Source organism: Pieris brassicae, chromosome 5, assembly GCF_905147105.1.
Source record: "Pieris brassicae chromosome 5, ilPieBrab1.1, whole genome shotgun sequence".
NCBI lineage: Eukaryota > Metazoa > Arthropoda > Insecta > Lepidoptera > Pieridae > Pieris > Pieris brassicae.
The window spans coordinates 8,293,301-8,318,470 of record NC_059669.1 but is presented as its reverse complement, the minus strand read 5'-3'; the positions used below and the strand labels follow the sequence as shown (position 1 = coordinate 8,318,470).

Sequence of the window (25,170 nt, the reverse complement as noted above, 5' to 3'; positions counted from 1 at the left end):
AGAATAACTAGTCAAAGTTTTACTATTTAAAATATATATTTAGTTAACTAGCGATTTTGAAAAATCACAATCACCTTTCTTAAAAGTACGCAAAGTTTAATTTATAGAAATAAACTATGTATAGAACTTTTATCGTCCATATAAAATAAAACAGAGATAACATTGCAATGCAAAATATCTTAAATCAAATTTTGGACACGATCACTGCCAGTTTCGTAATCCGATACATGTGCGCAGCTTAAATCGATGCACACGTGTAGCCTAAGCTCTACAAACAGCTAATACACACTAATTGAAACCCTACCATAATCGTGTTTGTTATTAAAACAATATTTATATTTATAACTATCAATACACGGTTATGTAAAAAGCTTTATTAACGAGTTTATATTCGAAATATTAATGACAGAAATCCAAGTGTATCTCCGCAGAATAAAAGAATAACAACTTGTTCATTATTTGCTCACAAGCCGAAATAAAAGGAGCTTTTAAAAATATTAAACCAGTTAAATCTTTCACTGTGTATGATTGAATTTATGGTAAACGTTTGTCTCACCGTTCGTTTTAATTAAAAATAAAATGTTTGTGCTTGCAAATTAATGCTTATCTGGGTATTTAACACGAACCCTATAAAGGTAGTTAGTTAATTAACTGTCGAAACTAGTTTTTCCGTGAAAAGTCGATGTTCGGAAATGAGCATGTCGCGGTCAGCTTCATTTTGACATGCAAATGACTAGGCGTGGTTATACCTATAATACTGTTAAACCTTGTTTATACCTACTAAAACATCAACAGTTGCAAATGTCTTATATTAAGTTTTACATACTAAAAAAATATTTTGAAATTATACACCAATCAATTATTGTGGAAGTTTTATTTAATTGTATTGAAAAACAATATATACTAAGAAAGATCAAAATTCACGTTTATCAAAATAGCAAACTCAAATTATCATTTAATAAATCTTCCAGGAACATCGTTGTTCGCGGTCGCCGCCCATGAATTTGGTCATTCCTTGGGCCTCAGTCACAGCTCTGTAAAAGGAGCTTTAATGTTCCCGTGGTATCAAGGTATCCAGCCCAACTTCGTATTACCTGAAGATGATCGCAATGGCATACAGCAAATGTATGGTAAGTGGGACCTTATGATAAAATAAATCAGAAGTTACCGACTGTTTTACTTTTATCTATATAACAAATTCTACGCAACAGAATTTGAATATTGAATTAAAAAGATTTTATTTTAGGTCCTAAAGTAAAACGGACTTGGGCGAAGATTCCGTACTACCGACCGGTCGAGACGCCACCGCCCACAACCACCACAACAACTACCACCACCACTACAACTAGACGGCCATACATTTACCATCATCACCCTGAACGGCACCCGAACCACCGCTACACTCCCCAATACCCTCGACCTCCGAGTAAACCATATTACCCAGACAGAAACCCGTACCCAGATCGACCACATTACCCAGAAAAATCCAACCCGTATCCAGAACGGCCATACTACCCAGAACGGAGGCATTATAATAGCAGCGAAGACCATCCTCGAAGGACCCACAATCATTATCCTCGTACCGAATCAACCACACACCCTACCACCTCCCGTCCTAAGTACCCTCATGTGAGACCTGAATATCCTACGCATCCACGCCAAAATTACCCAACAGATGCAGATTATCCTAAAAAGAAGCCGGTCTTTCCAAAAACCACAACACCAAAGCCGTCGGAGAAGCCTGACACGTGCGATACGAGTTACGATGCTGTTAGTTTGATACGAGGGGAACTTTTCATATTTAAGAACAGAGTAAGTACATATCATAGTAGTACAAAAATAATTTTCTTTTTGTGTTTATATGACCCACGACATGTCTGAAGTAGCCGATGTTCTAGAAATTCCACATTAATTCAAATTACACCAGCATAAGAAACTTAAACACGTTCGCATGCTTTTTCATGAAACATAAAAATAACTATAGCAGATTCTGAATATTCGTCTAACTCGAAACCCTTTCCGTATGTTCAAGGACATATTAGTATCTAGTTTTGTGAAAAAAAAATATTGTTACCAGTGAAACATTTACATAAGTTGTAACATTTTTACCATTGTAATATTCGACTTTTTTAGTATCACTGGAGAATTGGTGCTAATGGGCGCTACCCAGGATATCCTTTAGAAATATCAAGAATGTGGTCACTTTTACCTAATAACCTATCCCACGTGGACGCTGTTTATGAAAGGCCGGATAGAAAGATTGCTATTTTTGTTGGTTTGTATACTTACTTCCATTAAATTTACGTGCATATAAATCTCTATTAATATATTATTAAAAGTCTTTATTTATACTAGTGTATAAATGATAATGGCAATATTTCCTATAAGTTCATGTATTCTTTCTGAGTTAAACAGGACAGATTTTCATTTAATATGCCATTTCAAGAATACTAAATGAATCTTAATTTTTCAGGAAGAGAATTATACCTGTTCGATTCACAATATCTGGTGCTGGGTTATCCTAAGAAGCTAGTTGAACTGGGCTTACCGGAAAGTCTTAATAAATTAGACGCTGCGATGGTCTGGGGACACAACGGCAAGACGTACTTCTACAGTGGCAGTATGTATTGGAAGTAAGTTATACGAACATTTTTTCGAGAAGAAAATATACTATTTCCATATAAATTGATTGCCTTGGGACTTTCATGAAAAATATCATTAAATTTCAGGTTTGATGAAGAAATTGGTCGAGTTGAATTAGATTATCCAAGAGATATGTCCATGTGGAAAGGCGTAGGCTACAATGTTGACAGCGTATTTCAATGGAAAGATGGTAAGTCCTTAACTATGAGTGCATTACTATATAATATTTATTGTAATTACTTATCGTAGTGGCAACATATTTTTAACCTGCATTTTTATAATTTTCCAAAATCAGACTCAATCTATAAATACAAATTTTTACCTTTATTTACCTTTATATACCTTTATTTCCTAGTTTTTCACACTTTCACAGATAAATCGATATCCTAATTTTGCAAAAAACTAAAAACGATTAAAAGGGATACCTAGTATCATATTACGTAACTATGTCAAAGCAAGGATACTTCTGTAAACATTAAACTTATATTTTTTCCGCAGGTAAAACCTACTTCTTCAAAGGCAAAGGTTTTTGGAAATTCAATGACCTCCAAATGCGCGTGGAGCACGAAAAGCAATATTCTTCAGCTCAGTACTGGATGGCGTGTCCAGGTGAAAGAGCAGGTCGTCGAGCTCCATTCCGTGCTCCCCCCGCTCCGGGATCCACGCTGAGATCACCAAGTTCCGCGGCACTTAGTACTACAAATCTTTCTATTTGTCTTTTTTCTCTAGTAGCATCTCTTTTAGTAAATAACATTGTAAATTATTTATAAAATTGATCGCTTATGCATAATACGGCTAGTAGAACTGATATAACAGGTACATATCGATATTATGTCTGAGTTTAGGCTTAGGATTAAAATTGCGCAAACACTACACTGCCTTTTAGTATTAAATTTAATGCCCATACTATCGTATCTTGTAGGATAATTTTAGGTAGGAATTTAGGTTTTATTATATGTACATTTTGATCTCAATATGATCGAGTGCTTGTTTCATTATGAATTGTAAGGTACATAACACCATTTATTTAGCTGTTGTACAGATCGTGTTCTATATCGATGTTAGTATGTAGCGATGTATAAGTTAATTCATTTTATTTGTCTCTATAATATTATAGCTTTCGTGGGACAGTTTGAGTACGTATCAAATACACACAATACCTATTGCATATAGTAAATGCATAGATTATTTTGAAAACATGTTGGTTAGGTAATATTAAGTTAGTCATTTTTAAATAAAAAAACTACTTAATATCTTTAAAAGTAATAAAAATGTTACTTTTATAACAAATTATGTATATATACTCGTAGAAGTACATAAGATCTAATGTTTTCTGCATACTATTTGAATAGTAGTAATTAACACGAATTGAACGTGTTTTTAAAATAATCATGTAAATATATTCACGTAAAACTTTTAGAAATATCAAGATAAACCTACACAAGAATGCCTTAACTAATTATAGAAGTTTATGTATAATTAATGTGATGATATGTGTAACAAATACAAAGTTATAAATAAAACTATTGTACATTCATTCATGCTGGTTAGAGGTACACATACTCGGTAATATGTAAATTGTAATGTAGACTTTTTCTTATTAATATTGAATAATCTAAGATCGTAATAAATAACTTTTATAAAATCTTACAGTCCGTAGTAGATTTGTAACTATGATATGCTTCTTGTGTAAATGTTTACATGAAAATTAGAATTAAGGTTAAATAAGAAAATTATTTTAGAAACTTGCGTCAACTTAATATATATTTTGTTTACACTACAATATTATACAATAAGTGCCACACTATAGCTTTGAGTGAGTTATATAACCAAAAGAATATTTTTAATGTCCATAGATATGTTTATGTAAAAATGAACACAAATACAAAATATTTCAAAACGGAGCTCTATAATATGAATATGGTGCTTTATATAGATAGTTATTTGTACAGAATAAATTGTATTGTAATTGTATTAGTATTTTTATACATAATAGATGTTTACTCAAGTATAAACACATTTTTATTGGAAACGTATATAGGAAGTCCATCTAGCTGTACCTAATCATTAAAATAGATGAGAACAATGTTTTTGTTTTTAATTGTAAATACAAAATGCATTGGGTCTGAAATTTAAGTCTACACTTATAATGTTTTACACTCATTATAATTTTTAAACATGACATTATTTAATTGTAGAACAATTTTATAGAATCTTAATTTATGTAGTACTTCTCGTACCGCTCATGCAATATTTTAGTTGATTTAAGTTCACAACATTTTACAATTATTGTCACAAATAAAATAATTTAATAATTACTGTGATATTTACTTTTATTGAAATGCCATTAATAACTGGCAATAAAATAATTCAAAATTGTGTAATCCTAATACTAATTAATTATTACTCAATATGTAACTGCTATTTATAAGTTTTAGATTATATACATTTAAGGGAAAATATAAAATTATAAATATATGGATTTTATTAATAGTTATCTTAATTCGGCGTAACGAATACCACTACTACCTTTATTTTCCCGTCTGTTGTGCGTTGAGTCCTGGCTAAGCTAGCCCTCCAAAAGCTCAGAAGTTTCCTGGTCACTTCGCCCAGGCTGATGTTGATCTCAGAAGTCGCTGGCAGTGCCATTTTGGACTGTCACCAGTCCGCGTTTTGCAACTAACGTTGATTTTGAAGTTCTGTGGGTCTCTGGCGAGTCCAGGTTCCCATTTGCGAGAAGTTATAAATTCCTAACCGCTGTACGGCTCGGCGCTGGATACTTCGGTTAGACCGACATAGTCAAATTAATGTTGTTGTTGAGATCAAGATAGAATATGCCAGCATCGAAGCCATACCCTGTTATAGACCCATTATTATATATTATACGCAGCTTATTTAGGGTTATCGATGAGTTGATATACAATTACGTGGTACGACTATGAGGGTTTATACTCTATCGCCCCATTTAGTATAGCTTTGTGTGTACTGTAGTGGGGTTTTCCCCAGAGACCTAGGTGCATAAGTCTGATGGCAGCCAGTACCGCCTCCTGCTGTATTTAGGGATCTAGGAGCTGCTCTTGGTGCTATTTTCATGCAACCGCTGGCGGCGGACAAGGCGAAGTGTCCTAGTTTCGAGATTACCTTTCCGAGTTCCGATCTCGGCCACTAAACCAAGGCTCCATATGATAGCGCTGGCCTAATTACAACAGTATATAGCTATAGTGTTATTTTAATGGAGTCTCCATTTAACGCCTAGTAAATTTTTGATAGAAGCCGATCGTTTCTACATTTACTTTAATTTCAACAATTCTGCTAATGTCGTCTGTTGCATCGGAAATATATTCTGTACAAGCGATGAGAGAAATGTATTTAATTAAAGATCATATATCTGTCTACCAATAAGCAATCTTATTTAAAAACATTATTTTATATGAAAAGTAGGATTTAAAAAAAAATTGTTTCAAAGGTCCCCATGTCAAGGTCGGTTAAAACAATGCCTGGTGTCAATAAAACAAAATTCAATAAATGAATTTGATTTTCACATAATTATTCGGATGTTAAATTTAAAAATAAAAATGCTCTTCCGCTTAGTAAATAAAACGAAACTATGGATTTAGTATTCCAATAAAACTATATGGAATTTGAATAAAAATACTTAAATTAATTTATATCTATCGGAATCACATTTGTGACAAACATAAATAAGAACACCTTCTGTAGACGCTTCACCCACATTTTACATTCTGTGCATTGCATATCCATCTCTCCCTCGGTCTGCTTTCCGAATATGCTGACATACATGCAAGGCAGTAGAACTTCTCTTATGATGATGATGATGCATTTTACGTGTTCTTTTTTCCTATTGTAAGTATTGGCTTTAGTCTCCCCTCCATATAATCTTTTCTCACTTGTTTAGCTTTGGTGCGTTTCAATATATTTTGGTTCCGACTTGCATCACGTATGGTTGTTGAGTTATTCGCTCTGTTTCAATCATACCCAGTCTACCCTACACCATCTCTCGATCAGTCTCAAGGCCCTACATGAGATCACATAAGGTGTAAATGTTCATCATATAAGCTTTCAATGTTCCCCGATACTAAAATAGCTGCCAGGTTTGCTGATGGCAGCTATAGAGATTGAGTTCTGTTATGACCTCGTTAACTACCAGATTCTACAGTAGCGGCGATAAGACACCGCCTTGTGGGCAACCTCTTCTGACGATATCTCGCGTTGTGGTATTTAATGGCGAACTTTATACCTGGGTGTTTTAACATATTGCTGATTATTTCTATAAGAGTTGATGCTACTCGACCTGTACCTAGTGCTCTAGTTATACTCGTGTAAATAAGTAAGGCGCCTTCTATCTCAATAAATTCTCTAAATCTAGCAGCCGATTCCTTTGATTTCAGAGAGATGCCAATATGAGACACAACGTTATGGAGTGATGACTTTATAGATTTGCCTGACCTGTAGGCGTAATGATTTGTTTGTGAGGATATAGATAAAATCAGGCTCCTTCAACCCTTCTAGCATTTTTTGAAATAATGAAGTGAGGCTGATGGGTCTAAAGGATTTTGCTTTAGTATAGTTCTCTCTACCTGGTTTTAGAATGAATATGATTTTGACTTCCCTCCATTTCACGAGACAAGATAGTATGCTATTAGATTCTCACTTCATCTTAGTCGACCTGGAAAAATAGCATCCAAACCAACTTTGCCTTCAATTCTTGGAAGGTATTTATTGCTAAAACTAGTAAGTAGAAATCCAAAAATAAAGTTAATATCCAGTGCGTAACTATACTATCATTCTTTTGATCCTTGAGGCCCTATCAGTAAAAATTGTGACTTTGTACTCAGTTAAATTTTATTAAACTGAGATTTTCAGCGTACTCAATTACACGTTGTATATGTCCCACTAATGCCTCTATAGGCGAGAGGGAATGGTTTGTAGTCCCCACGCTAGCCCAATGCGTATTACATTCATCCATAGAACATAATATCTCAATGCATTCATCACTAGCTTTTCGGTTAAGGAAACGTGAGGAAAGATGCATAAATAAAAAAAGAAATTAAATAAAACAATTTTTTGAGCTCGCAGCCTATTGGGTCGGGGGCCCATGGCATTTTGCCAGGTCTGCCACCCTATTGTTACGCCACTATTGACATCATTGGATGTGTGAAGTTCCTGTGACCTCAACCTCCACATGACTTATTGTTTTCCCGTATATGCTGCTGGCAATAAAGCTACAGATTAATACTTTAGTAATTATCACTCTTCAGTTGTATGAACATCAAAACAGCTTTTTCTATGAGGATTGTTGAGTGAAATAAATGTTATAAATTTGAGCTCAGATCTACTTATTGCTAGAATTTAGAGTATAATTGAAGGATAACAATTGAATGCAACAAATATTTACATCATAGTCAATAACAAATATTATTATTGACTATGATGTAAATCTTGTTATTTATTCAAATCTACAATAGTAGTTTTTTTTAATAATGTGGAAATAAAAGATAAAAATTATTTTATAATGTTATTTTTTTTAGATAACAACAATTAAATTTAATCACTAGTCTAACAGTACTAGCATACAGTATATTAAATAGTATTTTATTTCTGTTCTTCTTTTAACTGTTTATCTTTGTCTGTAAAGCCTAATTTAGACCATTCTTCTTTAGCCATAAGATTGTGTTCCATTCTACAAGCAAGATATTCCTTGGCTTCTGCTCGGCACATAGAGTTATTACTATCATTTTCAAATAAGCAATTAAGATACTTTTTCATAGTAGCCTTACAAACACCTTCATGGTCTAAAGGAAAACTTCCCTTATCTGGAGGTGTAGGTATGAATTGCTTTTGACCAAAAGTCATAGTTGACATCTTTTCAAATTGATGTTTTAATATATATCTGATTTCACAATGATAGCCCAATGGCAATGGAATTTTTATCACTAGATAAAAAACAAGAAATAATGATCACCTTTGATCAGATAACAACAACCCTCAGTGACTTTTGATAAAAATCTCTTCGAAAGACCTTATTCAAAGAATTTATTGATTAAGTCTTACTTTAATAAAACCTATGATATTAGTAGGTGGTTTTTACGGACTAAATATGTAAATGTAAAGACTACGAAGAAAATAACCTCTTCGTTTGTTTGTTGTCATCACAGACTAGGATGACAACTGTTAATAATTTAATATTGAATACAACAGAAAACAAAACCTTAGAAACACTTTAAAAATTAGGCTCACTTATTTTATAGAACAGTCGAAATGTCTACTAAGTACTATAGTCAATAAATTTACTTTAGTAGTTATTGTTGTCTGCCAAGTGCCAATACTCACAAGTGACAACTGATATGTGAAACTATGCTTGGCGGGAAATTGAAAAAGCGCGGTACTATTTTTTTCTAAAATAATACTTTAATTAAAATAAAGATTATTTCTTTGTAAATAACAGTATTAATAGACAAATTAAATATAAACATAGTGTATAAATAATACAAATGGAAGGAAACGAGGGGGGCGGGCTTGACCAGCCCAACTCAAAAAAGAGACCACGACGGCGGCTCGAAGATCCCCAAAATGTTTCTGATGCTGGCGGCGGAGGCAGTGAGAAAGACTCGTATATCCCATATCTCAAGCCTAATTATAAAAGACTATATCCTGAAAATTCTATTAATATGGAATTTAAGGTTTTTATTGAAAACAAAAATATTCAGGACAGGCTGGGAAATAAAAGCCCAATATATTTAAACCACATATTCTCCGAAATTAAAGGCGTGGTGGCAATAAGGCGAATTAGCGCAAATAAAATTGTTGTCATATTTAAAAAACATAATACAGCTAATAACTTGATACACAATATACATTTTCTTGAGAAACATGATATGAAAGCATACATTCCAGCAGCTCAAATTGAAAAAAAACTGGTATCAGATTTGTGCCTGCAAGTATATCAAATAAAGAACTATTTACGAAATTAACTTCTACAAATGAAATAATTGCAGTTAAGAGATTTATGAAAAAAATTGTCTATGAATTAGTCGGAACACAAACTGTTAGTATCACATTTTTGGCAAACTCTTTACCTGAGAGTGTCCAATATGATTTATTTTTTTACAGAGTGTTTGAATATATACCTCCTCTCCAACAATGTTTCAAATGTATGAAATTTAATCATTATGCTAAAATTTGTAATGGCAAACAGCGTTGCTCTATTTGTTCAGGTGAACATTCTTATAAAGACTGCAATAAACAAAATGAGATTTGCTGTGTAAATTGCAGTGGACCTCATTTAGCAATATCCAAAATGTGTCCAATAAAAATGAATAAAATCCTAGAAAAGAAAAATAAAATAACATATGCAAGCATTGCCAGCACAAAAGATAACAATGAGTTCCCTCCCCTTCCACCACGCTCCAACCCTGTAAATAAAAAAGTGATTAGTGTAAATAATGCACCCAAACATGTAAATAAATCTGTAAATATTAAGCCTGTCTCACAGGCTGTAAGTATTAATGATATAAAATCACAAATAATTGCAAACAGTGATGTACTTATGGCCCTGGTACAAACACTGGTTCAAATAGGTAATAAGAATGATAATGAGCCTTTAACTACAACATTTATTAAAGATATACTTATTAAAAATTTGTCAATATAATGGATACACAACCATATACAACATCATCTCTATGTATTGCGCAATTTAATGTTCAAGGTGCAAATCATAAAAAACATCTTCTTACAAAATTCTTAAATGAAAATAATATTGATATTTGTTTACTAAATGAGACATGGTTAAAAGACCATCAATCTTTTTATATTTCCGGTTATAATTTCAACAATAAAAATTCAAAAAATCCTCGTAATGGTGTAGGAATATTAATTAAACCATATTTGAAACACAATGTTATAAATACTACTAAATGGTTTGGTCTTCCATGACATGATGGTTAGCGAAGAGAGTCCAATAAAATCTTATGATGAGTTTTGTAACCGGCTCAATAAACTCAAACTCATGGCAGTTCCTAGATTCACTAGGACTAACTTTAGGAGTAGACCACCAGCCCCTTGGTGGAACAGTATATGTGAACAAGCCGTAATACAATCTTACAAAGCCTTGAAATTGTATAGAAATGATTCAACAGAATATAATTACATCAACTATAAAAGATTAGATGCTTTAAAAAAACGCACTATAAAGGAGCAAAAAAGAATCAGTTGGAATGGTTTTTGCAATATTTTCAATAGAACTACACCCATCAGTAAAATTTGGAATCTCATTAAAAAGTTTAAGGCTATCAGAATTGGTAATAAATCATATAGGGATGAATTTGTAGAGCCACTTTTAGATAAGTTATCAGATAGTATCAATTTACTTGACCCAAATTCATTAGACAATTATTTTAATATTAACAATGAAAATCCTCAATCTAAATTTTTATTGGATTCTTTTTCATGGTCTGAACTTTTAATGAGTATACAATCTAGAAGAAATACTAGTCCTGGTTTAGATGATTTTCCATATTTATTAATAAAACATCTATCTGAATCTGTACAAAAGCTATTTTTGAATGTTCTTAATAATCTATGGCATAAAAAACTCATACCAAGTTCATGGCAAACTCAATGTGTAATACCTATATTAAAACCAGATAAGTCACCTGAACAGATCAGTTCTTATCGTCCAATCTCGTTATCATCATGTATTGGAAAAATATTTGAAAATATGGTGAAATCTCGACTTGACTGGTATGCAGAATCCAATAATGTCATTCCACACATTCAATATGGATTTCGCAGAGGAAGAAGTTGTGTTGATAGCTTCATTTCTCTCATATCGGATCTGAAAAATGCAAAAAACAATAAATTACACACAGTTTGTGTATTTCTAGATGTGCAAGGTGCATTTGACAGTGTGGATCCTGGCATACTGGTGAAGGTACTCAAAAATTCTGGTATACCTGGACAATTATGTAAATGGATTTATGATTTCCTTAATAACAGAATACTGTATGTTAGGCATAACAATATCTTATATGGACCTAGAACTGCATCAAAAGGTACTATACAAGGTGCCACATTATCACCCTTGTTGTATAATTTGTATACTTGTGAGATATGTAAATATGTTAATATTAAAAATGTAAATATACTTCAATTTGCAGATGGTTTAGTGTTGTATAGTTCAGATGTAAATTTAACAGTAGCCATTGAAAATGTTAACACTGCCTTAAGGCAGTTAAATAATTATTATCAACACACATTAAAATTGAAAATAAATGCTGGCAAAAGTAATTTAATACTATTTGGAAAGGACACACCAATAGTGGATGTTGTCTATAATGGTGATGTCATTCAAAGAGTCACCTCACACAAATTTTTAGGTATTATCATTGACCAGAAATTGTCATTTGAAGAACATATTAAATATGTATCTAGAAATGCATTAAATGGTGTTAACATTTTAAGATGTCTAGCAGGTGTTACATGGGGTGCAGATCCCAAAATACTTTCATTATTATATAAATCTATTGTAAGAAGTCATTTTGATTACAGTTCTTTAGCTTATTTAAATAGAACTCATGTACATAAATTGGATATATTGTAGAACAGAGCTTTGAGGATCATATCAGGAGCAATGTGTTCGACTCCCATAAGGGCCATGGAAGTCGAAACAAATATTATGCCATTGATATTGAGACGACTTATGCTTGCAGAAAGATACTGCCTGAAACTATTATCATCAAATAATATCCAAATTATAAATAGGATAATACCTCACCCAATCAATATAGATGGTCCACTCACTTCACCAAATGATCTCCTGAGAGGTACATCTCCAACTCTGTGCCAGATCTTCTTAGAAATACAATCTCATTATTCGAACATCAAAAAACTTTCACACTGGTCGTGTTACACTCATTCATACAGTTGTATCACTCATCCTATTACGATTTTATCAAATTCAATCGAAAATAATTCAGATTTACTGGCTTTTATAGAAGAAAATAACAAGTATTATACAATCTACACTGATGGAAGTAAAGGCAATGATTTTGTGAGAAGTGCGGTATATGATTCCCAAAAAGATTTTGCTCAGCTTTGCTCTCGATAAAAAGTGCTCCATATTTACAGCAGAGGCATATGCAGTTTTTGCCGCTTTAAAATCTATAATTTCTATAAATAATTGTAAATATTTTCTAATTTTGACAGACTCTTTGAGTCTTTTAAATAGCCTTAAGCATTCTTATATTAATAATTTTAAAACTAATTATATTATTTATTTAATTAAATATACTGTCTTGCGGTTGCATAAAAAAGATATAACTGTTGCCTTTATGTGGGTACCCTCACATAAAGGTATTACTGGTAACGAAAAAGCAGACAAAGCTGCATATGAAGGGATTAACACTCTTAATGTCAGAAATGTGGTACAGGTTCCTATGACTGATTATTATTATTATATCAATAACTCGATAAAAAATTTATGGACAACATTATGGGAAGAAGATCAAAAATTGAAAGTAAAATGGTATGGTAGTATACAGGAAAATTTACATATAAGACCCTGGTATGATGAGTTGAATACTAGCTGTATCGTGAGTCGTGAGTTCGTTACCACAATCAACAGATTGCGCTTTGGGCATAACACTGCACCCGCGCACCTCGCTAAACTTAATATTATAGCTAACAATATTTGCTCTTTCTGTAATAATAACGAGATCGCAGATATCAACCATATCTTTTTTAAATGCCAAAACCAAATATTCATTTTTAATAGACTAATATTGGCAAGTGAAATAATGGAAATTAGTGATCCCTCCCGCCGCCAGTTGTGTGATTTGCTCAAAAACAAAAAGTCTTATAGTGCATTATATAAATACATCAAAAATACCGTGGGGAAGATTTAAGAAAACAAGTGAAACGATAGAATAACATGTGAATTAGTGACCGTAAATAAGACTTGGCTTAAAGGTCTCGTTACCAGGCCATAAAACTATTACAAAAAAATTTTTAACTGTCAAGTGTCAACGCAATTTCTAGTGAGTGAGTAAAAAAACACATGGTCGACATTTGTTTATATTTTTGTGCAATGTGGACGAAAGTGTTTTGTTTATAAAAAGTTTAATCTTCATAGTTTGTAAACCTACACTGCTCTGTAAAATGTCCCGATTAATTGTTAAAAATTTACCAAACAAAGTAAGTCACATAAGTCACGTCGTTGAATTATATTTCCGTTTTAATAATTAATATTTACTTATTTCAGGTTACAGCAGAAAAACTTAGAGAAATCTTTGGCGAAAAAGGAGAAGTCACAGACATCCAATTAAAATATACAAAAGATGGCAAATTCAGAAATTTTGGCTTTGTGGGCTACCGGTCAGAAGAACAGGCTTCGGCTGCTCGAGAACACTATGATGAAACATTTATCAATAGTATGAAAATAAGTGTTAATATTTGTGCAAACTTAGGTGCTGAAACTAAGCCTAGAGCATGGAGTAAATATGCCACAGACAGCACTGCATACAAGCAACTACATAAAGAAGACAGCGAGGTCACTAATAAACCTAAGAAAAAACTTAGCAAGACAGAGAAAAATAATAATAAAATAAAAGAATTACTTAAAAAGGTAAAAAGATCATTTTATAAACAATATTGACATTTAATTCAGTAGGCAGGAAATTAAAGTTTGATAATAAACTTTCAATTAATAACTAACAACTGTAGTTTTTTTCCTAGGAATACCATCTATTGTTTTCTTTATTTGCAACATTTAAATTTAAATTTTTAAATCTGTATCAATTGTTTTACAGACCTCCATTAAATAAGTAGTTAAATAAACATTATATTATTTAAATATTATTTTCTTCTTTCAGCATAAAGATGATCCCTTGTTTGCAGAATTTATTGAAGCTCATGTTAATGACAAAACAGCATGGATTAAAGATGCCTTAATTGACTTAGATAAGAGTGATAATGATAGTGGGGTAGAAGAAGAAATTAAGGAAAGTAATGTTGCAGTGCCACAAAGTGAAGTAAAAGAAAAAATACAAGAAACCAAAGTGGCAAATGCACAAATCAGTGATTTAGATGTGTGTATTTTTATTTATTATAAAAATGTATTGTCATAGAAATAATCATAAATATTTATTTGAATAGAAATGAATAATTCCACAACCTACCTACCTACATATAATAATAAAAAAAATATTTAGTAATACTGTGCTCAAATAAAGGATTATTAAAATTTACAGTACATGAAGTCCTTAATGAAAAAAGTGGACGGCTTCAAGGAAAACACAGTGAATGATACATCTGATGAAAATCCCAAGAAGATTAGAAATAGACCATTATTTTATGTGAAGGTTAGTTCTCTTTAGACTAATAATATACATTTGTTTAATAATAATCAGAATTGAAGAAAATACTATGAACAGACCTGTAGATTCTTCTTTTTCCTGATTCCTTATGATATAAATATGTATATTTTTTAGATAAATGGACTCCCTTTCAAGTGTAAGAAGAAAGATATTAAAGATTTTTTTAAGCCCTTAGTACCATTTTCAATTAGATTACCTCTTGGCAAAGGAAAGAAGCTTGCTGGCTTTTGTTATGTTGGTTTTAGAACAGAAATTGAACTTAAAAAGGCACTTAATAAAGATAAATTGTTTTTAGGTGAGTTGAGAAATATCAATATTTACTTATTTTTCTTTCAAACTGTAATGTGAACTATTGAACTCAATATATTTTCCAAGGCTGATTGTAAATTAAATTGGATTACTACAAATATATTTTTTATTAATTTTCTGAATTTCTTTTATTAGATGACTATTCTTGAAACATTATATTTTTTATTAATAGTACAACTATTATAAATACTTCTGATTTGATGCAACTAATCAGAAAAAATAAATTGTACAGGAAGTCATAGGGTGCATGTCCATAAATATGAAGATAAAGCAAAACAAGCAGCAGAAGAAGAAGAACAAGAAAGCATAAGAAGGAAAAAAGAGGTAAATACCAAGAGTTATAGAAAATTTGGTAAATATGCAAATTATATAATTCTTATTATCATCAAATTATATTATATTGTTTGCTACAATTTTGTATGAATTATATAATACAAACAATGAATTATAATAATAATAATAAAAAATGCAAATATGAGTTATATAAGACAAATAGCATTGTGTCAATTGTACTAATAATTTAATACATTTTTATTTTTTCTTTACTCACAGTAGTTGCCTGGAAGAGATCGCTCGTAAGCGATAAGGCCGTCAGTTGCCCTTCTTTTGATTTAATTATGTTTAATTTTTTTTATATTCTAGTGTAACGAAGTGTAAATAAATAAATAAAATTTTCAGAAAGCAAACAATGGTGAAACTATAGGTGAGAGTGGAAGCATCTTTGTAAGAAATTTGCCATATGTTGTTTCAGAAGAAGAATTAACTGCAGTATTTGAAAAGTATGGTAAGTTGTTATACTTAAACAAACATCTAAAAAAATGTGTGCGTGTACTAGTGTACACACGAAAGAAGTGAAACTTCCTTATGACCTTATTTTTTGTAAAATGATCTACTATATACAACTTTACAGAAATTGGTTAAATAAGTTTAAAAAAAGGCTTTTATTATCATAGATATGATTAGAAATAATACAATTATTTTATTTTAACTTATTATTACTAAGATTATTACAGAATTTCATTAATTGTAATAGAATTATTACTATCAATGTTATATATTTTTGTTATTAATCACTTCGCTTCGGCTTCGAATCAACCGTGGTAGGGACAAGAAAAAGATGGCGCCTAACCGAAAAATGTGACGGTAATTTTTTTTACAATGTCGATAAGGAAGTTTCACTTCAAAAAGTTTCGCAAAATTTAATAGTGGCTTACTGAAGACCTAAGATTCCAGTTTTATTTTCATTGAAGATGAGTTGTGGGCTGTTCTACAATTAGACAAATGAATATCCATTTTGGGTGATCATGTATCGTAAAAATTAAAATTTAAAAATTAAATTAAAAAAAAAATATACTTTAGGTCCGATAGCTGACGTGAAAATGCCAATAGATGCTATACTCCGTCAACCTAAAGGTTTTGCGACAATCACCTTTGTGATGCCGGAACATGCTGTCAAAGCCTACACTAAGTTGGATGGAACTGCGTTTTGCGGGAGAATGATGCATATTCTACCCGCCAAATCTGAAACAGTTGAAAATGATGATGATGATGGTAATTTTAATATAATATTACCTTTTAAATATATCAAAATTACAATTAATGTTTTGGAAATTATATTAGCTCATATAGCATAGCAAAAAAATAGCATATGAAATTGACGTTTTGTCGTACTGGCCACTATGACCTCAAATATCTCCTATTTGGTTTGGAATTCCAAATTTGGATAACTTCTTGTAAGGTAAAAAATTCAATTATGATGGGGCATTCGAATCCGTCTTCAAAGATTTCATTGATTCCCGTCCGAATTTTTTTTTAGTAAAGGGATCAATGATCTACCTATAAGAAGGCAAAAGTGCATATACAGTCGTGGTCAACTAATTAGGGACATGAAAGATAGTGAAGAACAATAACCGGTTATGTACATACAAATATAAAACCCTATTGATTTCTCAGTAACTATTATTTGCATAATTTGGTCCGATTATTATGCTTTAAATGGCTGTAAATAAAAGAATAAATAAATAGAAAAAAGTATTTAATATCAAAGGTTGAATATGTATTCAATTTTAAGGTATAATTCTGTAGCTGGACATTTAATTAAGCACAGTAAACTATAATGAAAAATAGAGTTAAACAAAACTAATAATCTGCAGTATTATAATATCTTTAACAGCTCCATTTTATTACGTGTAAAATCAGTACCCAGTAGCAAAACCTTTGTTAGTAATTACCGCTTGACACCGATGTGGCATAGACATTATCAGTTTCTGGCTTGTTTCGACAGGAATGTTTGCCCATGCCTCACAAAAAGCTTCATTAAGTTCATCTAAAGTTGTGGTACGATAAGTGGCTACTTTTTTCTTGATTTCGTGCCAAAGGTGCTCGATTGGGTTAAGGTCCGGGCTATTTGCTGGCCAATCTAACACCGATACTGACTGACTGGTAAGAAACGACTTGACTGAACGGGCGGTATGTTTCGGGTCGTTATCATGCTGAAACGTCCATATAATAGGGAGATGATCCTCAGCATAGGGAAGCATCGTTTCCTCCAATATTGCCTTGTATTGATGTTGGTCTAAATTACACTCCACGTCCAGAAAATGAACCCCACATTTTAATGTTTCCACCGCCATGTTTCACCTGCTTTTTTGTGAATCTTGGATTCATTTCCGCTTTTACTGGACGCCGTACGTATTGCCTTCCATCTGAAGAAATCAAATTAACCTTGGTCTCGTCAGAGAATAATACATGTTGCCATTGGGCGTAGGTCCAATGTCCATATTTACGTGCAAACGCCAAACGAGCATTTCTATGTTCTTTCTTCAACAACGGTACTTTGCGAGCCACTCTTCCGAACAACCCTGCTTCTACCAGACGTCGTCGAATGGTTGTCGCTGAGACCAGACCAGCTCTTTCGTCTGTCCCAAACACTTCGTGTTTAATTAAAATAGAGCCTAGAAACGGATCTTTCTTAGGTAACCTGGTTATCATTCTATCTTCTTGCGGAGTTGTTTTTCTCGATCTTTTTGTTCTGGGCACATTTAAATCTGTGTTATTGCGTCTGACATGTTGCACTGCATTGTATACCATAGTTTTTGAACAATTTAAATGTTCTGCTATCCTTCGGTATGGCCAACCATGCTCGACAACAAACTTCATGATAATTTTTCGTAGTGTTGGTTCGCAACTTTTATTTTTACCCATTTTTCTTAAAAATATTTTTCAAAACTTAAAATAAATTTCGGGATTGCCGCCAAAACTACCACGAAACAATAAGAGAAGAAGTAAAAAAGAATTGAGATTCAAATTTTGAAAATAGAACGCAATATCTCAGTGTCCCTAATTAAATGGCCAGCCAGCATTATTTGAACAAATAGCACTACGATATTCTATCAGCTATACTGTAAAGAGGTTTAATGTTTAAGAAGTTGTTATTGTTTGTATAATCGGGCACATAAATGACTAATTATACTTACATGTAAGAGATATGGAATATGGTTTAGACTCGTTGGAAAATAAAAAATAAATTCACAATTCGCTTTAACCAAAGAGTGTCCCTAATTAGTTGACCACGACTGTATAGCAATGATTCATACTTTGATTAATTAAATTTATTATATTATGCTGTAGACAAACGACCATTTTTAAGTTAATTATTTGTATTTTAATATTTTGTTACAATTCACTTATAATATAAAAAAAAGTAAACATAATATGTACATCAAATATAAAGCCACCAAGCGCACTGCCTACGTACTACCCGGTTAGCTGCGTGAACGCACACGTTCGCGCGAATCATGCAAAACCAGTTTTCTGTATGGGTGTTCGAGTGATGATAAATTGATATCGATTTAAAGTGTCGATAAAAATACCATACATATATATGCTACAATATTAATTATTTGATTAAATAAATTAAAATTTTAAAGTCGATTTTTTTCTAATAAACTTCTTCTTTTTTAAATAATACTACTTTTTGTTCCTCTCATACAAAACGCCTATTTCAATTGTAGGACCTTATATAAACAAATGACAAAAAAACGTTCACCTATGTGATATTACAGTTAAAACGTCAAAATTTATATCTCTTAATTCACATCTGTCAGATTTCAAATTAAGGGTGTAGAATGGCCGAGAAGAGGCAATAAACATCCCTCTCCTTCGCTATTTTGAAACATTGTGTTTAAACCATTTATTAATTATGATATTGACCTTTTTGAATAAGTCGGTGACAGCAAATGCGTTTTAATATTTATTTTAGCCTTTTGTCTTACTTTTACTCGTATTACTTACTTATTTATTTATCTCGTATTTTTATGCTTCTTTTTATTGTTCTTTTCTAGCTGGACTCTCATTCAAGGAGAAAAAGGCAAAAAAATTAAAAGAACAAGCGAAATCGTCACACAACTGGAACACTTTGTTCTTGGGAGCCAACGCCGTGGCTGACGTTGTCGCAGCCAACTATAACACCACGAAGGAACAACTCTTGAATGATAATAATACAAGTAAGTTATGATAAAAGGAATATTAATAATCATTATTGACTTGTTTTAATATAATAGTTATATTTTATTAGCTTAAATATATGATGTTACAATATTTGAGTTTTCGCATATGCTGCCCCTCATAACATTGACCTAAAAAGTTAAGTAAATTCGTTTAAAGACTTTATTTCTCACAGACAACAATGTCACTAACATGAGAATAATACTTTAGATTAAAATTACATTGTAGAAGTTCTAAAAATAATCACAATAAAACGATAGCCGTACATGCAATAAACTTAAAAGTACAAGTAACCAAATACATATGAATAAAAATTAATTATAAGAAATAAATTTAAAGTAATTTTGCCTAACATATTCACTTAGCTTCGATTTTAATGAATTGCAAGAAGTTATATTTTTTATATATTTGTGGGTAGTTTTTGATACAGCTGTGCGCCTTCGTAGGTAAATAATTTGATTTAAACATTCCAGTATCATGTCTTGAATATGGAATAATATCATGTCATTAATTATTACGATATTGTGTAGCTATAGTTATTATTTGATATATGGGGCATGTGGTAAAGACATTTCTGCTTTTTATTTCACTGATGAATGCATGCAATCGTATTCATTGATCTAGTCACTACTTAATATCTCCTGTGAACATGTTCGGTCTCAATACAGATTGGAGAATGCTATTTTATGCGCAGAAATAATTTCTAAGGATTTTGTAAAAGTTCATACACGAACACTTTTCCACACAAAAATCTTGTCAAATGCATGCCTATAACGTTTTATAGTTAAATAAAAAAGGTAGAAGTTTTTGCATTCCCTTTCGTATAAGTATGTCCTAAATTTTTCCTATGGTGTATAAGTTAGCCTAAATTTGTCTCTTAAATAAAAGAGTTATTTTAAGAAAACACTTTTTAAACGGAATGAAGCTATGTATAATTCTTATAAATTATTAATAATAAGTGCGTAGTCACCGTGACCACGCACCCTGTAAAGCACGCGAAACGTCGGAAAATTTTAAATTATGTAAATAATTATTATAAGTTTATAATAATAATACATAGCTTCAATTCGTTTAAAAAGTGTTTTCTTAATGTGTAAAAGCTATGTTAACAAAAGACAAAAGAGTTATTTTCCTCGTCTCTTACCCACATTGCCCGCAGAACTGGTTATTGGCAGATCTCTAATAAATAAATTTCTTTGGTGATAGATACAAGTGCTGCTGTGAGGCTTGCTTTGGGTGAAACCCAATTAGTTGCTGAGACAAAAGCATTCTTGGAAAACAATGGCGTGTATTTGGACGCGTTTAATAGAGTAAGCCTTTTCTGCATTTGTTAAGAGGAATAATTTGTATGTTTAATATATGTTCGTGGTTTCATAATACAAAATTATATAAATTTATTTAGATTTAAGCCTTTTTAGCTAAGGCAACAAACTTATAAAAATTATTTTTTAGTTTCTGTAATAGCGGTACATATGCGGTGCGGTGCGGTACGTAACGGATTTGTTGGATTACTACAACTGTCTAAAACTCTTTCTTTACAGTTTTACTATACTAGGATACCATAAAATTCAAATAAACATTGATTTTTTTATTTATGTCTTAGAGGTAAATTACCTTTTCCGGCCTTATTATAAATCTAAGGTATTTTGTTAACATGATTACCAGTACATAGATGTTATTTGATCAAAACGTAACCATATTTCAAACACAATACATTATTTAGTTAATGTTTTATAATAAAGCCATCTATGATCACTCTGATCTGTGTCGGTCGTAAGGTATTGATATTGTCATTGATTTAGTAGTGTGAGTGACGCTTGCTGCCAAATAATTTTGTCTTGGGACAAGTTCGGTTGAAGCTTCTCATAAATCTTTTAACACAACAACGTAGCTTACGTAATATACCGTCTCACAGTGTTCCGACATTCAGAATATGGTGATTTTTCTTTCAGCCTAGTAAAAAACGATCAAAAACTTGTATGCTAGTTAAAAATTTACCAGCCGGTACCGAAAAAGACGAAGTTAAGACGCTATTCGAGAAACACGGACAAATTGCACGTTTCCTTATGCCCAAGCATGGTATTACAGCCTTAGTTGACTTTATCGAGCCTTTCGAAGCTAAGAAAGTCTTTTTGAAACTCGCCTACTCACAATTCAAATCGGCCCCCTTATATTTAGAATGGGCCCCAGAAAATGTTTTTATTAAATCCATGACTGAAGTCCAAAACCCTGAGGTAACTAATGTTACTGAAAATTTGGAGAGTGAAAAACCTACTGAAATAGAAGATAAACCTACGCAAGATGTTGTAGACAATGAGGAACCTGAAAATGATACGACAGTGTTTGTAAAGAATTTGCACTTTAAAACAACGGAAGAAGGTCTAAAATCGGTAAGAATATTTTATAACCATTAAATTTAAAACGATCATAAAATCGGTTATATGATTGGTATCTCAATTTGCAATCTCTTCTTGAGTACTTTCAAAGAAAAATCATAATCAGAAACAATGTTTTGACAGCTCTAGAATACGGGTCATAGATTCTGCAGATACGTTAACTGTCACTGACTGGTATGTATCACTTGGCACTGACAGATTGCTTATTTGTAGAAAACGCCAAATTAGACGTCACGTCATAGACCACAAATGCTTATATAATTTAAAATTATGCCCTTAAAATAAATTCGATAATAATTTTATTATTCTTAGATCCGGCCCGGTGAAGGCCAACTTTTTTCATCCTCTTTTATCTAGCCCTCAGCATCCAATTTATGCCATCTACTCAATCAATTTATTGCTTCATATAAATATATTTCAAAGTAGATATAGTTTTTGTCGAATTTTGAGCGCATATGATATCAAGAAAATATCGAAATAATTACTAGATTACCCGGCGAATCTTAAGGCGTCTCAATAATTTTATACCTTCACCAGTTCGATTCGATTTAAGTCATATTTTGTTGTCTATTTCTTGATTATATTTAATTCGAATAATTTATATATTCATACTTCTTTACGTCAATATTTTCGAACTCTTCAAAGTTATTTTGCTACTCGACGCCAAGATAAATCCAACAAATCATTGATCGTCAAAATCTGTCCGTTTTTTGTAAATGAATTTGCTAACGATAACCGACCGATGATAACGACCAACATTTTGTGTATATATAATTTACTTATTATAAGCAATATATTTTAGCATTTCACTTCGTGTGGTCGTATTCACGCGGTAACAATCGCCAAAAAGAAGGATCCCAAAAATTCCGGGAAGTTCTTGTCTATGGGCTACGGTTTTGTGCAGTTTTATAAGAAGGGTCACGCCACTGAAGCCTTAAAAACACTGCAAGGTTCTAGTTTAGATGAGAAACAACTTGAACTTAAGCGTTCCGAGAGGGGTAATCAGTAAGTGTTTTTTTAAACTATATTTAATGTATTCTGGCTGGTATAAAAAATAATAATAATTAAGCCTCATTTATTCCTTGAAAAGGTTACAAAATATACACACACAAAATATATATACTTATATAATTTTTTTTTCAAGGACCTCTTATTGAGCCTGAGCCTCCTCCAATTGGCTCCATCTCTCTCTATTTTGATATAACAATAATAACCTATAATGCGTACTTCATTTTTATTCCTGCGGCGAAGTCTCCCATCAGAATAAAAGATTTTGTTTGGTGTATAAAAAAAATAAACAAAAATCGGAATTAAACTCCAGTGAAGAATATGGTTTTAGACTTTGAAAAATATCTTATTAGTCTGATTACGGCTTTGGTGAAACTAAAATATCTTATTTTTTGTGTATTTGTGTCGGAACTTTGTTATATAGAGTTAGAAGGGAGCGCGTCTTTGTAGCGACACCTACATTCCACGGTTAGAATCACCCTGAAATGCTCTAACAAAGTTATCCGACCACTAAAGTTGTTCAACTAGGGCTCTCGGGTCGAGGTCGAGGGTCAGTCGGCGATTAGACTGTTCGAGAATCCCCACTTTATTTATTTCGGACGAACTGTGCATATATTTATGTTAATATAAATATTGTATGTTATTAAAGTCCTTATTTCTTTTTAGAACTGAAGTGAAAACTAACAAGAAGACTGTCAAAGAGACAACACAGAATGGCACCAAAATACTCGTGAGAAATGTGCCGTTCCAGGCGAACAGGAATGAATTGCATGAAATATTCAGGTAATTTTAACCATGAAATAATAATAATAATATTTAATTTAAAGTAGTGTAAAAAAAAATTATGAGTGCTAGTTAGTGCCTTATATTCGTCTTAACTCTGACTAAAAAGCATGCATACAGTTCATGTATCTTTGCACATTGTAATAAAATTATATATTTATTCATAAAACGCATAAAATTATTATTTAGAATTTGTCGTAGGTGCATTCATTTAATAAAGCATATAATAAAATTAATGATTACAGAGCATTTGGTGAAATAAAAACATTGCGGTTGCCGAAGAAACTCACAGCAGGATCCGACCAACATCGAGGTTTTGCGTTCGTTGATTATTATTCAAAAGCTGATGCAAAGGTAAAATACATTTATTTAAGTCCTACAATTGTTTAATGTCTATAATATAATATTACATATACGTTATATTACATTTGAATTAACTGTGGGCTAATACAAAAATTATAATATTAATTTTGTATTGGAACGTGGATTTGTTGAGACTATATGATGATGATGCATGCTCGTGGCATCGTGGCACTACTTGTATTAAAATAAATAAGAAAAAAAGTGTAATTAAATAAATTAGATTGAATTGAAAGGCTGGATTCCTAGATATGGCTACACTCAGTAGAGCTTCCCTAGGGTAGAGTTGAATTAGTTATTAATATTTCTAAGTTCATAAATTAAAATTATTGCCCTTAATTAGCCAACGTTTAATGTTGTTGTTAAACTTTTTGTACGTATATTTTAAGCCCACAGGAACTCCTACATGCAAGTTGGATACCAGTTCCTGTGGGCTTCCTCATTTAAACAAATTAAAAAATTCTAACCTTATTTCCAGAATGCATTTGATGCCCTTTGCCAATCCACTCATCTTTACGGTAGAAGATTGGTGTTAGAATGGGCGGATCAAAGTGACGAAAATGAAGATGTGTCTGCGCTTAGGAAAAGAACTGCGGATGCATTCAATGCTAAAACTCCAGGTGGAAAGAAAAATAGAAAAGCATCTGTCAATCCAGAATTGTTTGTTGAAAATGATGAAAATAAATCATTATAACAAATATGTAGTATCTATAAGATTAATCATATTATATAATACATGATATTCATTAAAGTTTTGTTGTCTTATTTAC

General features: G+C 31.9%; 3 protein-coding genes and 1 long non-coding RNA gene across 9 annotated transcripts in view; 3 read left to right on the top strand and 1 right to left on the bottom strand.

Annotated features, from left to right (window-relative positions):
* The window catches only part of LOC123709991 (matrix metalloproteinase-2-like), a 127,681-nt gene extending 122,750 nt beyond the window's left edge, over positions 1-4,931 (top strand). The window contains exons 7-12 of the mRNA XM_045661642.1: positions 972-1,130; positions 1,247-1,812; positions 2,134-2,275; positions 2,474-2,633; positions 2,730-2,833; positions 3,142-4,931. Of these exons, the coding sequence (XP_045517598.1) occupies positions 972-1,130; positions 1,247-1,812; positions 2,134-2,275; positions 2,474-2,633; positions 2,730-2,833; positions 3,142-3,413 (1,403 nt within the window). The 3' untranslated portion in view covers positions 3,414-4,931. The remainder of the gene's footprint in view (positions 1-971; positions 1,131-1,246; positions 1,813-2,133; positions 2,276-2,473; positions 2,634-2,729; positions 2,834-3,141) is intronic.
* A 3,241-nt stretch (positions 4,932-8,172) lies between these two features.
* Positions 8,173-13,508, bottom strand: LOC123710472 (cytochrome c oxidase assembly protein COX19). Of its 6 annotated transcripts, XM_045662393.1 has the most exons (3): positions 12,440-13,197; positions 11,319-11,500; positions 8,173-10,076 (listed from the first exon to the last, which is right to left on the bottom strand). In XM_045662393.1, exon 3 carries the CDS (start codon positions 8,524-8,526, stop codon positions 8,257-8,259), a length of 270 nt encoding a protein of 89 aa, XP_045518349.1. In that variant the 5' UTR covers positions 8,527-10,076; positions 11,319-11,500; positions 12,440-13,197; the 3' UTR covers positions 8,173-8,256. The 6 variants fall into 6 exon arrangements, with proteins under 6 accessions (XP_045518349.1, XP_045518352.1, XP_045518348.1 ...); XM_045662396.1 differs by lacking the exon at positions 12,440-13,197 and adding an exon at positions 13,216-13,508 and having other exon boundaries at positions 8,173-11,500; XM_045662392.1 differs by having other exon boundaries at positions 8,173-11,500; positions 12,435-13,198.
* On the top strand, positions 11,944-12,538 carry LOC123710474. Its single transcript, XR_006753830.1, has 2 exons — positions 11,944-12,190; positions 12,266-12,538. It is a non-coding gene; the product is annotated as an uncharacterized LOC123710474 (long non-coding RNA).
* A 185-nt stretch (positions 13,509-13,693) lies between the features above and the next one.
* LOC123710471 (probable RNA-binding protein 19) lies at positions 13,694-25,142 on the top strand. The gene is made up of 15 exons (XM_045662390.1): positions 13,694-13,857; positions 13,925-14,287; positions 14,535-14,750; positions 14,913-15,023; positions 15,153-15,333; positions 15,580-15,671; positions 16,026-16,131; positions 16,707-16,898; positions 19,691-19,852; positions 21,060-21,163; positions 21,806-22,243; positions 23,052-23,254; positions 23,924-24,040; positions 24,286-24,394; positions 24,879-25,142. Exons 1-15 carry the CDS (start codon positions 13,822-13,824, stop codon positions 25,092-25,094), a joined length of 2,646 nt encoding a protein of 881 aa, XP_045518346.1. The 5' UTR covers positions 13,694-13,821; the 3' UTR covers positions 25,095-25,142.
* The last annotated feature ends 28 nt before the right edge of the window (positions 25,143-25,170 follow it).

Bases quoted from the DNA above. Each gene is read 5' to 3' on its own strand.
- LOC123710472 (XM_045662396.1), bottom strand. From the start codon at position 8,526: ATGTCAACTATGACTTTTGGTCAAAAGCAATTCATACCTACACCTCCA.
- LOC123710471 (XM_045662390.1), top strand. From the start codon at position 13,822: ATGTCCCGATTAATTGTTAAAAATTTACCAAACAAA. The intron at 21,164-21,805 runs GTAAGCCTTTTC...TTTTTCTTTCAG, and splicing joins ATTTGGACGCGTTTAATAGA to CCTAGTAAAAAACGATCAAA. The intron at 24,395-24,878 runs GTAAAATACATT...CCTTATTTCCAG, and splicing joins ATTCAAAAGCTGATGCAAAG to AATGCATTTGATGCCCTTTG.